Source organism: Colossoma macropomum, unplaced genomic scaffold, assembly GCF_904425465.1.
Source record: "Colossoma macropomum unplaced genomic scaffold, Colossoma_macropomum, whole genome shotgun sequence".
Lineage (NCBI taxonomy): Eukaryota > Metazoa > Chordata > Actinopteri > Characiformes > Serrasalmidae > Colossoma > Colossoma macropomum.
In genome coordinates, this window is record NW_023494791.1 from 42,123,027 (window position 1) to 42,136,798 (window position 13,772).

The window sequence follows — 13,772 nt, forward strand, 5'->3', positions numbered from 1 at the left end:
CGATGACATATATAATACAAATGGGACACATTATTATTACATATAGGACTTAACACATACCATACACAGGGGGCATAATTATGAGCCCACATTCTGATACTGTATGAAAACAAACATGTGGGCTTTTGGCTTGAGCGTTAGAGTTCCCACCACTCTTCTGTTCCACAGTTTTTACAATTAAATGTGTGTTTATGTACGCTTGATTGTGGGTTGGCTCTACCCATGAAGGCAAATGGGTGTACTTTTGATGCGTGGGTGTCGCACTACACTTACTGTGGTTTTCGCTTTGCGGGAGCGTGTAAATTTGTGTGTTTTTTTGTGTGTGTGGTCTGCATTTAGCCCTAGGGGAGCACTGGTCCCGTCCATCAGGTTTCTCAACTCAATCTGTAAACATTAATATGGCACCATTCTCCTGGCAGCGCTATCAAAGCGCCGCACAAACACAAGCACACTCACGGCCTTAGACAACCCTTGCCTGAGAGGAAATAGGGTGTGGCTTTCTTCTGAAAAATACCATCAAGAGGACTCATCTAACTAAAGAATGATTATTTTCTAACACATACACTTGCACCCACACACCCACATGCACTGAGAACAAACAGAAAAAGAAAAAAAAAACTTTTAACCCAATGACAAAGTGATCTTTGCCTACGTCTGACACACACATGCACTAATCAGTTCTGTATGTGACATCGACTAACCACACACACGCCTTCTGGACGCATTCTGTTAGAAGTGTCTACTCATTAGCTGAGTGTGGCTATTAGCATCATGAACACCAGCCAGGGCATTAGAGGGCACTGCCTCTTTGTGCCTACCTGTAATAACAAGGCAGTAAAATGTGGCTGTTAGCATAGAGTGGCTAGCAGTGCCTCACCGTGTGCTCATGCTAGCGAGATAAAACACCATCCGGAGCAACGACAGGCATTGCCTCTCTGTGCCAACCTGTTATATACAATAAAAGTGTGGGTGTTAGCATGGTGCAGTTCGCAGTGCCTCACTGTGTTCATGCATGTAGGCTAAGACAACAGCCAGTAAGGCCACATTGCCTCAGTCTGCCCACCTCTTACAGCATAGCAAGAAAGGAGTGGGATAAGAGAGCAACAGGGAAACACAGAAGACCAACAGAATGCAGGCTGCATGTGGCTACATGGCTCTGAACGCTATTACAGTGCATTTTGTTGTAGTGAAACAACACAAAACAGGCTTTCTGTTTGACAGTAGCGTGGCAAAAAAACTGTTCATGTGATTCCTCCCACCCTAAAAAGTTTCCAAATCCTGCATTTTATGCAAAGGAGGACCCTCTTAACTCTGTAATATGATTAGCAAGCTAATAATGGGAGTAAAGTCTTGTTTGGCAGCTGAATGCCAAATGCAGCACAATTTAGAAGCCTTTTTTGCTGTGTTTCTCCAAAAAAACAAAGGATGTCTTGCATGAGAATGGCTCATATGTTCCCTCCCACCCAAAAAAGTCTCCAAATCTTGCACTTCATCCACAAAATGTCCTTCATTTTTTCCATAATATAATTAGCAAGCTAATAATGGTAATAAAGTCTTGGTCACCAGCTGAATGCTAAAAATAGTTTAGTTTGGAAGCCTTGTTGCTGGAGTAAAGTTTGTTCTTCTCCAAAAACAAGGAGTTCTGTTCCTCAAGCACTGCTCACAGATTTCCTCTCACCCTACAAGGTCTCCAGATCTTGGATTTTATGCACAGAAGGACCCTCTTAACTCTGTAACATAATAAGTAAGCTAATATTGCAGTGCAGTGTAGTTTGGACAACGTTTTGCTGTATTTCTCCAAAAAGGCAGGGGATATGTTCCTCACATATTCCCTCCCACCCTAAAAAGTTTCCAAATCTTGTGATTTGTGTCCAGGAGGACACTCTTAACTTAATATGATTAGCAGTCTAATAATGAGAGTAAAGTCTTGGTCTGCAGCTAAATGTTAAATATGGCATTTTAAGGAGCTAAATGACTTCTGCTCACATGAACACATGTCCACAGAGATGTACACACACATTTGTGTGTGTCTCACAGCTAGACGCCCTGAGAGAAGACTTGACATTTGGAGGAGACAGAGACAGGAGACGGCGGACCACACGCACACACATTTCACAGCTCAAGCATGTGTTGCATGCACGCTTAAACAAAGATGCAAGTTCATATTCATGCGTGCACCCAGTGTATTCAACTTTTTGCAGCGCTGCACACACTTTAAATAGAGTTGCTCTGCAGATTATATACACTCACTATACAGACCAGCAGTCTCTAAGAGTCTGTCTCGCTCTGTCTCTCTCCTGGTGGTAATGGCTCTGTGGTCAAGCCCTGCATTAGCCCTATAGACTTAGCTCCATCACCGCGAACCGCTGAAGAGTGTTAAGTCAGCAGGCTCTTGTGCGGTCAGGCAAGGTTTGACCCCAGTGGAGGAAAGCACGGCCGAAAGGCAGAGACCTCACCGACTTTGTGGCTCAACTTCTCTAAGCGGTCTGGCTAATAAGGAAAAGGCTTGGCTTATTAAGACGTCTGAGGTTGGCAACCCTCAAGACCACAAAGGGTCGGCATGTGTCGTCTATTAACACAGAGAGACGTGTAGGCCAACAACACTCACGTGGGTACACGCAAGCATCCACTTTTCTGGCGGTGATCTAGCTGCACGCAGAATGTCAATCGACACCGAAACCGACACTGAAACACAGCAACGGTTTTGGGAACGCACACATGCTCCGGCTCCATTCCTGGGTATCATCAGAGGATGACTCATACCTCACTTTTAGCTAGGGGCATTTTGAGACTAACTCTAACTCTCTTCTGTCTACCTCAGCCTTGCACATCACTGCCTCAATATAACCCACACAACACTGCGTTTGGCCTTCCCATTTTAGCGCATGGGCTAATGTTACTGAGGTACCCAATACTGCAAAGTCCCACAGGCATCCCTACAGTGTTCTCTCGGATCTGTCAGGTTCCACCGAGTACAACTGACCAATATCGTTCAAGAATGCTTGACATATGCAATTAAATGCCTACCCTGCCTACTGTAAAGTCACCTCTCAGATATTTTCCTACAACTGCCAAGGCCAACTGCCTCAATCTCTGACTCAACATGGTAAACATTGCTATCTTCTGGCAAACCTCGCTGTGGTGATGTGTAATTTCTGAGGTATGTCATTTACATTTTGGCACTGGATCAAGGTGCTTCACTTTTATTAGATGAAATATCTTCCAAGACAAAAAGCCAGTGTTAATGGGAAATCACCTATAAATCCAGGCTTCCAAAGAATCGAACACAAAATCCATCCTCTGCTTCAGAACAGCGCACTGACTCATCCAGACCAATATAGCTACAGAACCAAGGATTAAACTGACTCCATTTATTTTAGCATAGGTCAAAGACTATCAGTGACTGATGGATACACTGCAAGAGAGGCTGCCGGATTGTATTTAGCACATATCATATGTCTATTTGTCACCCCAGAACCTACCATATTGGTGCAAGACGACACGCTAGCTGGACACTTGCATACACTATTTAACAGCTCTCTCAATTTGACCCTAATAAAGGCTAGATCACTTGGCCTATTTAACCCAAACTTTCCAAACAGCCTCAAGGATGCAGCTTAAGGCCAAATGCAAAGGCACTTAAACCACGCATGGTTGCCAAACGGCAGAGCAAACATTCCCAAATATGCAAAAGAGAACATACAGTCACGCCAGCTTCTCCACTTGCTCACAGCAGCTTATTTAAAAGAACAAAGAGAAGAGGGATAATGGGCACTCACGTCTTGGCTCTCGTGGGCCATCCACGGTGACTTTGATGGCGCGATGATACGTCGCCACCTGAGGCGGTCCGGTAAACACAGTGATGGTCAGAGTGAAACTCTTGCCTGGGGGTGGGGAACAGAAACACAAAGAATAATGATACAACTTACAATGCGTCTACTGTAGAAGGCAAATAGAAGTGGACAAGTGGCCTTTATTCAGAGCCTCTTTCTCAGTGGTCAGGTGGCTTTACTGTTACTTTTTGTCACCAGTAAACTAAGACATCGCACTTCTTTTGTGGTTTGAAAGGTCACATATCTTTGGTCAGCTATGACGCTGACGATAGAGCCGTGATTCTCTGAAGACAGTGAGAAACTTTCAGTAGTGTGGGTGCAGCAGTGTTGAGACAAAGATAAACGAAGAGAGATGGAAGACACTGACATTTATAGGCTATTAGTCTATTTCACTGACATGTTAAACCATTTAGCTGATTGATTTTATGAATTAAACCATTAGGATAATCCTGGGATTTTTTTTTCCTGCATGTAAGAATGTCCATATCATCAGCTAATTGTCAAGTCCTTCTTATTGATAAATTTGAAGTGTTAATGCAAAACATTGTAGGTTATCACACCCTATGATTTAGATTTTATACAACAACATTCTGTAGAAAATCTAAATCTTAGGTTGTGTCCACACAGTGGATTATTCCAATTCATTTTCCAAATCCTGATCCTTAGCACTGAATGTGAACACTGTTATTTGAAAAAGTAACCGAATACAGTTATAAACATTAATGCTAAAATTTGTCTCATGGTATTTGAATTTGAATCAGGTCTCAATTTACATATTGGCCAGATTTTTCAGCACTATTTGGAGATGCTTTGTTGCCCTCATCTTTATCTTACATTCAACTACACATCTATTCAATGCAACTTAACTTTAAGCTGAATGTGATCATTTGTATCACATTTAAACCTAAACTGAATTCTAAATCTAACTTCAAGCCAAAATCTCAACCTAATCCTCACCTACACTGCTGATAATCAAATAAGTTTCACCAAATGTTTTGTTAACAGTTAAATCAGGGTAAAGTGTGACCGGTATTAAAAAAATCAGATCATATGTGCATACAAATAACTCTGAAACTAATTTGGAATCTTTCAGAATCACGAATTTGAAAATCCGATTTGAGAATTAGATTTTAGGGACAAATACATTGGACACTGGACCAGCATACTGCATTGATAAAAAAATAACAATAATAAAAACGAAAAACTCCTTACGTGTGTTAGTGGGTTTTTTCTCTATTCAGACGTCACAAAAAAATCCGATTCCAATCCTATATGCAAATAATGGAATCCAGGCCTGCCTAAAGAAGCCTGAACTCAAGAACTGCAACTGATTCCAGAAGAGTGTGGGAGTCCAAACGGATCCAAAGCAGCGAATAAATAAATAAATAAATAAATAAATAAATAAATTTTCATCACATTTGAAAAGGCCTTTATGATGCGGATCGGACGGATTAATCAGTTCCAGATGACTACCTCCACCCCATCCGCTACCCTGCTTTCCCACCCCACCCTCTCTATTCCTCCGTCCTCCGCACGAGACTTCCACACGCGCGCCTGTAAAGTGCCTGTATGTGTGTGTGGCGCAGGGTGTGTAATCGGCTACAGAAATGAAAGGTACTTTCTTTTTTCCCAAGTCTTTCCACTCACGTCCGTCTGCAACTCGTTTAAAGCGCAGCGCGTTTAAAGAGGAAAAAGCGCGAGAGGAAAGAGGGGAAGAGGGGAAGGAGCTGGAGGAATCTCAGCTATGTACGATGTAGAGAGGTTTTTTAAGGTGTGTAAACAAGCTAAACCTTTTAAAGCCCCCAAACATTTCATTGGAAAAAAAAACGAAACCCAGCAAAAGCCAAACAAATTAAGCGCGTTCCTGCTGCGTTTGGACACACGATACGATTTTTTTTTCTGCTTTTCCCCAAAAAGACTCGAGTTTTTCTGTATAAAGAACAAAACTGAGCCTGAAACATTTTACTGCCCATCGAGCTCAGTCAGTCTGAGGGAGAGTAAATACATGAGGATGAGCAGAGCTGAAAAAATAAACACTTGCATAATTAATATACAAATTAGTTTTGAAGCCTAATGTTGATATCTGACTAAAACCAACACCTAGTTATTCAGGCAGTTTAGCTTAATGCATTAACAGGAGAAAATACATTAGTTATTTAGTTTAATGCACCAATATGAGTAACTGGTTATTTAGCTTAATGCACTAATATGACTATAATGCACACTGTTTATTTAGCTTAATGCATTAATATGACTATAATGCACACTGTTTATTTAGCTTAATGCATTAATATGACTATAATGCACACTGTTTATTTAGCTTAATGCATTAAAATGAGTAAAATGCATACTGGTTACTTGCTTAATGCATTAAAATGAGTAACATACATACTGGTGATTAAGCTTGATGTATTAATATGAGTAAAATTCATACTGGTTATTTAGCTTAATGCACTAACATAAGTAAAATACACACTGGTTAATACCTTACTGCACTATAAAGAAAATACATAATAGTTATTTAGCTCAGAGTATTAATATGTATAACACATACTAGTTATTTAGCTTAATGCACTAATATAGGAAATACATTATGGCTGTTTAGGTTAATGCACTAATTTGAGTAAAATACACAATGGTTATTCAGCTTAATGGACTAATATGAGTAAAATGCGTATTGGTGATTTAGCTTAATGCAACAATGTGAGTAAAACGCATACTAGTTGCATTGTATGCAGGCGTTATGTGAGTCAAACGCGACAGGAGTAAAACGCTGGTGTAAAACACATAAAAAAAGAAAGAAAAAAGAAAGAAAAAACGATTCTGTCCAGGTTATTTTTAGCCCTGCAAATTACAAACAATGTAAATGTGTCCTCAGAGGTACAACTTGTTCTTTAAGGTCCAATTAAGCGTCTTAAATGAGTTTTAAGGGTACATTACATTCACTCAGTCAGGGGAAAGGGTCGAACTGTTTAAGCAGAAAAAAGTCTAATAGCCAAGACGAGACGCTCAGCGCAACTACATAACCGCAACAGAATACGGTACAACTGTGTTCCCTAATTTGAGGTACTGATGACGTCCTCCGGAGGGTGCCATCCCAGTCACAGCGTTTGTACCCACTAAAGCAGGGTCCTTTTCTGAGTGTATTTTTATACACACAGCTGTAGAATAAAACACGCACTAGATATTTGCTGCTGTTTTATGAGCAGCTGTTCTGCGCTCGTGCTGTCAGTGTGACTGACAGATGAGCATCTGAAGAGAGACAGAAGACAGAAAAGGTCTCTTTAAGGAGTCTCACCTCGCCCGCTTCTGCCCACGAAGCGCAGGTCATTGAAACGCGCGACCTGGTTCTTCATCACGGCGGAGGCGTTTCTCAGCTCTGCGGAGTAATTCTCATCATTACCGGCCATCACAGTGACCAGGGTACCGTCCGGCACATCACCCAGGGCCACCACCTGAGGACAGGTAACACAGAGAAGCGCGCGCGCACAAAAACGACAATTAAACGTTTTCGTCTTTTATTGGATTGATAAAAATTGATGATGAAAATTTAGACAGAATACGTGACAAAATTAGACAGACAGGTTTTCATTTGAGCATCTGGATGATAATAATAAGATTAAGATTAATAAGAAAAATAACGGTGTTATCATAATAACATAATACAACACGATAAAGGTGTTAGCATTATTATTATGATGATGATTATTATACATGTAATGCATTATTATTATCATTATCATTAATTTTAGTAGTAGTGATAATAACAATAAGAATAATAGTACCAGAGGTAGTAGTCATCATCATCATAATAATAATAATAATAATAATAATAATAATAATAATAATAATAATAGATGTTCTGTTCATGAGTTTTAAATATTATGGTCGAAATTTCAAGACATATCTGCATTAAATAAATAACCAGATGTGTAAATAATAATATGAATATCTGTCACTATCCTCTACTCTCTCTCTCTCTCTCTCTCTGTGTGGTTCTGTGGTTACTGTGTTTCTTAAATATGTTTTAAAAATAAAAACAAAGTCTACGAACAATAACCTTAAGAGTCTTAAACTCTGCATATAAAATGATACATAATCATAATAGGATATCTAACATTAATATGAGTTCAAATGAAAATGAGATGTTAATGCGCAGCGGCAGTGAAGCGATCAGCGCACAGGAGGGGTGAGAGGGGTAGAAGGGGGCAGAAGAGGGTGAAATCAGGACAGAAGAGGGTAAAAATATCCCTCTATCCAACGAAAAGAGAGAGATAATAGAAGAAGGGAAGAAAAGAGTAAGAAGAGGTTAAAACGAGAAAAAAGGGTCCAATTAGTTATTTAATGTGAAAAGAGGCACAAAATGAGAGAGACATCATCAGAAAGAGGGAGCAAAAGATGGTAAAAAGGAAGAGAAGAGGGTGAAGATACGTACAAAAAGTGTGTGATAAAGGCAATAAAAGGAAGCAAATGAGGTTAAAACACAAGGATAAGAGGGTGAAACTGTCCAGGAGAGAGCACAAGTGGGCAGGACAGGGTCAGAAAAGAGAGTGAAAGAGAAGATCCAATTAGGCTGAAGAGGACCAAAGGGTTGGGGGTGGTGGTGGGGGTGGGGGCGGTGGCAGAAAGCGGGCAGATCTGTGGGCATCGCTGTGGTCAGCCTTGTTACCTTGAAGGCCACCGGCAGGGTCTTGTTGCAGCGCCAGTGCGAGGGCAGCACGGAGCACAGGAAGTTTGGGCTGTCGGTGCGCACGAGCTCTCCGGCGTGGTCCGCCAGCACGTCCACGACCGAGCGCCCCTCAGGCCGCGAGCGCACAGACACGGGGAGCGCGCCGCTCATGCCTGCCGCGCCAGCGCCGCCGCCGCCGCCACCGTCCAGCTTAAGGGCGCCGCACGAGAACGACGCAGAGGGCGGCGTGAAGCGTCTGCTGGTGCCCGGATCTACGGGGATGTGCATCACCACACACACACACGCACACACACACACAGAGGGAGAGAAAAAAAAAACAAGCTGACTCGCTGCTCCAGAACCAGCAGTGCGCAGGCCGATAAAACAGAGAATGAAAAACAGATAAAAAAAATCAAATCTGCTGCTTTTTTGAGAGCGTTTTGTTATTTTCTCAGTCCGATCAGACTAATGAGAGTCGTCTGTGTGCGGATGCAGGAGCCTCAGAACTGTTTCCCACTGACTTCAGCAAAAAACGCGCACGAAAACCACAACGGAGGCTCCTCTCTCTCTCTCTCTCTCTCTCTCTCTCTCTCTCTCTCTCTCTCTCACTCTCTCTCTCTCTCTGAATCTTCACTCTGCAACAGAGTCTCAAGTCTTTCAACCCCAAAATTCAGCCACAATAGCAAATGCGAACAAAAATGAGAGGCTGTGAAACGCTCAGTTCCTTTTCTGTAGTACTTTCACACGATGCTGGCTGGAAGGAGCTTTTAGGCTGATTTTCCAGCTCAAAACTCTTTCAGCTCTGCTGTGAAGTTCTCGTCCATCAGCTGCAGCGCTCCAGCCCTCACGAGGAGACTCCACACGAACTCAGGCGCACGACAAACAAGATTATACTCAGAGGTCGAGCTTCTCTGACAGACAGTTATTCCAGAAAAACGCAGAAAAAGCAGAGAAGTGAAGTTCAGAAGTCCCTCGTTGTGACTCAAACGCGCAGATCGGTCCTCCGCCAGTCGAGGCTCATCCAGCAGCGCTCGCTCAACTCGGCTCAAGTTTATAGAACTTCTCTGCTCCGAGTGGAGTGTGTATGTGTGTGGGTGGGCGCGTGCCGCAGACTACCACCAATGAGAACCCAAGGGGCGAGGCTTATTTTTTAACCAATCAGAACGTGACGAAAAGCGAAAGCGTTTCTATCTGTGTTAACCATGGTGTTTTATTTTTTTTCCACACCCGTATTCCGGTTTACACGGCCGTTCACAATGCATTACGAATATAAAGATTTTTGAAATACAAATATAGTCTCTGTATACATATATATATATATATATATATATATATATATATATATATATATATATATATATACACACACATATTCATAAAGCCTCTAAACTGCATTAACTGCAAATAACTGTGTCCTTAATTTTGACACCCGATGGTCCTATCACAGCCACAGCTCACGTTGATCTTCGCTTGATTACAAAAATACAGTTTTTAAAATATCAGTAATAAAGAAAAGGCATGTGAGAATATATGAGCCATAAGTTGCATCTATAATTCATAATAAATGCCTTTAAAACGCTCCATCGGTGCAGCCTAATTATTTTTCCCCACACCCGTATTCCGCTCCTCTAGCCCCGCCCCTCCTGCGCTACTACTGGCTCACAGCGTTCTAAAACTGCAGGATGCTTCTAAATATTAACTACCGCCCACAGCGCAGCAGAGCACGGAGGGGGCATGGTCTGCTGGAGAACGAGCGGGAATGAAAAAATAACGTATCTGCGGAGCTCAGTCCTCAGACGGAGCGATCTAAACGCTATAACAGCTTTGAGAATGAATTATGGATAGAAATGCGATGAGCTCGATATCCGAGCATATCCTTCCTTTATTATTAATTCTAGAAAAATTATTTTTTGCGGTGAAAGTCTGTGTGAGCAGTAGTGTAAATCTGTGTCTCTGATAGGATCAACAAAGCAGTTAAAATGCACAGCATAATGCGGGTTCAGTGCAGTTCAGAGCGGTTTATACAGTCTGGTGCGGAGTAATGGCGTGTAAGAGCTCTTAATGCCAGTGCTGCGTTTGGTAATATAAGTAATGGTTGATTGAATGCAAATAATTTGTGAAGTAGTTCTTCTTCTTCTTCTTCTTCTTCTTCTTCTTCTTTTTCTTCTTTTTCTTCTCCTCCTCCTTCTTCTTCTTGTTAAAGCCTTGTTTTTCTTTCAAAGCGAGATCAATTATAAAAAAACAAAATTAACAACTGCAATAAAATATAGCTGTTATTGATAACGCTTTTATTGAAATATCTTAATAATGGATGATAATAACGACTGTTGCAGCTATTTATAATTAAAATAAACGTCATCACAATCATAATCAGGCAAGCAATATTAATGATAATATAACGATAATAACAACAACAGAACACACTATAACCTCAATAATAATAATAATAATAATAATAATAATAATAATAATAATAATAATTACACGTGTAATAAGTAAAGATGACCCGTTATGCAATTCCACTGAAGTGTTTGTTGTTATTATTATTATTACTACTATTGTTTTATTTTTAAGTCAGCATTTTAAGTCGGTATTTTAATTCATATTTAATTACTAATGCAAATAAACAAGCTCAGAAGACACATTAATTCATACTAGAATGGATTATATTTATTATGTGTATTATATTCAGTCTAAACAGTCTGAATGAGATGGTGGTGCAGTAATTAATGAGTAATAAAGTAGTAATAAAGTTTATATAATATCTGCTGCAGCTATTAATGCGACTTTAATGAGTTTAATGGGGTTTCATAAGCAGAGCCACACCCAGGCAGCCCCAGCTGTTACAAACACAGCACAGCACCACTAGTAGGCGCTTTAGGCATTCAGAGAAAGGGAGAGAGAGAGAGAGAGAGAGAGAGACAGAGACAGAGAGAGAGAGAGAGAGAGAGAGAGAGAGAGAGAGAGAGAGAGCTGTCAGCTCAGAGCATCTTTTTCTGAGTAATTTCCATGATTCTTAGTAAAGGAGAATTTGAACAGTTTTCACTCATCAAAAACAGGAAGAATGCGAATTTTTAACACAGAATTACATAACTATAATGTTAAAACACACCTGGTCTTTTAAATCAGTCTGTTTCTCTAAGCAGAGTTAGAGTCGCGCGAGCCCAGCTCATCACTGAACAAATATTATTAAGAGTTTTTCAACAAAGTGACGTTTTTCTATTCCAGCCAGAAATTGAATGTGATGCTAAATTCATAATGCAGCGTAATTATTTCTTTACGCTCAACCGTTAAAATAAAATACGCTAAAACTAATGAAAATAAAATGAAACAAAATAAAATTAAGCATGGCCGTGGCACGTTTGAGAGATGAGACATTTTCGCGTGATACCAATCAGAGGCAGTCGATTTTATTCATTTAAATGTTTGTTTGTTTATTTATTTTATTATGAGAAAGGGTGGAGAAACCCACACACCTGGGTTTGAACATTAAGAGTCTAATTACGACTCTACAAACTGTTTAATACACATTTTAATGTATTCATTCGTTCGTTCGGAAGATCAAAGAGTAAAATCTGTAACGTTAACTGATTCACAATTTAATTCACAGAGCGGTATTCAGATTGTTCACAGGTGAGGAGTTTACTGAGGAGCTGTACACGAGCTTACACTCATCCGTTCACTCATTCACTCATTCATTAAGTCCTGTTTAGCAGTTTAAAACATGAGCGATCACAGTGTTCACATCCACTCATATTCAGCTCCATTCATTTGATCATCGTGTAATTACGTCATTTACCAGTGACTTTATAAATGAGCTAAAACACAGCATTAAAGAGCCCAGACCCTACATTTCTGTAGTATTTTCATTTTCCTTCCACTTCTTTCATTTCAATGGTAGGATGCATAAAAAATATCACCCCTAATTCATAATCTTCAGTTATAATTCATTCTTACATGACCATTTCCAACCTCTCTGTGTCCCTAAATAGGCTGTTTTTTGTTGCTGCTGCTGCACCTTTAAGATTGATATATGTAAATGAGCTGTGTTCTGACTGGATGCCCTGCTTTGCCCCTCATTCAAAAAGCAGACTGGGCTGAAACATACCAAATTCAATGTAAATTTACAGGGCTAAACTCTACACACACACACACACACACACACACACACACACACACACATATATATATATATATATATATATATATATATATATATATATATATATATATATATATATACATAATACATATACATATTGCTTAGTTTACATAAATGAGGTTTTATAATATTTCCAAACTACATCAGACACCTATATTTTTGAAAAAGGGAAGCAAACTCAGTTTTGTATGATACTGGCCCTTAAATGCCAGTGAATTTCTGTTTATTTTCAATTTTTACTTTGCTTTTATCAGCCCAGTCTGAATAAACAACACCTGCACTTATACCAATAAATAACAAGTAAAAAGTTAAAAATGGGAACTAAATCATGTTCTTAATGTTATTAAATCTTTTTCACCTTGTACTTTGATACATATATATATATATATATGTGTGTGTGTGTGTGTGTGTGTGTATGTATGTGGACATAAATATATGTGTGTATATGTATATATATATATGTATGTGTGTGTGTGTGTGTGTGTGTAAATATATATAATTGAAAATGAGAAAATAAATCTGAGACCCAAACTATTCAGGATCTTATAGCTCCATCAGTTGGAACAGCGTCGTAGGCCTGCGGGCCATATTTCAGCCGCATCTGTTCATTATTAATATATAAGCTGCACACGGGGCCTCCTGTCACATTACACCCCCCTCCACTTCTCCACGCGCACTTTCTACGGTTACAGCCGCGCGGACAGGCAGGAGCGCGAGCCGCCCGCCCCGAGGGGCCCCTCACGGATTCGACCCAGCATAGGTGAGGGGGCTATGAGCTTTCTTGCAGAGTCCTATCAGTGCCCCCACCCAAGACACACACTTCTTAGGAGGGACAATGTGGGCACCAGCATAATAACGTGATGAAAAATGATGTGATTCAGTACAAATGGGCCACCAGCTTTCATGAAGCGTGCCGCAGTTCAAAGGGCCAACTTCTGAATTGAAAGCACCCCAAAGGCTCTGATATCAGGGTGAACTTGCTGTAACTCATCCTGCTTTAATCAGCCAGGGCAGGTTCAGCCTCATCATGATTATTCAATGCTGTGTGCGAGTCATGTCTGAGGACTTGGTTGGTTTTAACCCCTTACAGTATCAGGAGGTTCTTGCT

General features: G+C 40.4%; 1 protein-coding gene across 1 annotated transcript in view; it reads right to left on the bottom strand.

The window, feature by feature from the left end:
- Positions 1–13,772, bottom strand: part of runx3 (RUNX family transcription factor 3) — an 85,883-nt gene that overhangs the window by 40,732 nt on the left and 31,379 nt on the right. Inside the window, exons 3-5 of the mRNA XM_036575101.1 lie at positions 8,503–8,774; positions 7,132–7,288; positions 3,780–3,884 (exon numbers count right to left, since the gene is read on the bottom strand). Coding sequence (XP_036430994.1) covers positions 3,780–3,884; positions 7,132–7,288; positions 8,503–8,774 — 534 coding nt within the window. The remainder of the gene's footprint in view (positions 1–3,779; positions 3,885–7,131; positions 7,289–8,502; positions 8,775–13,772) is intronic.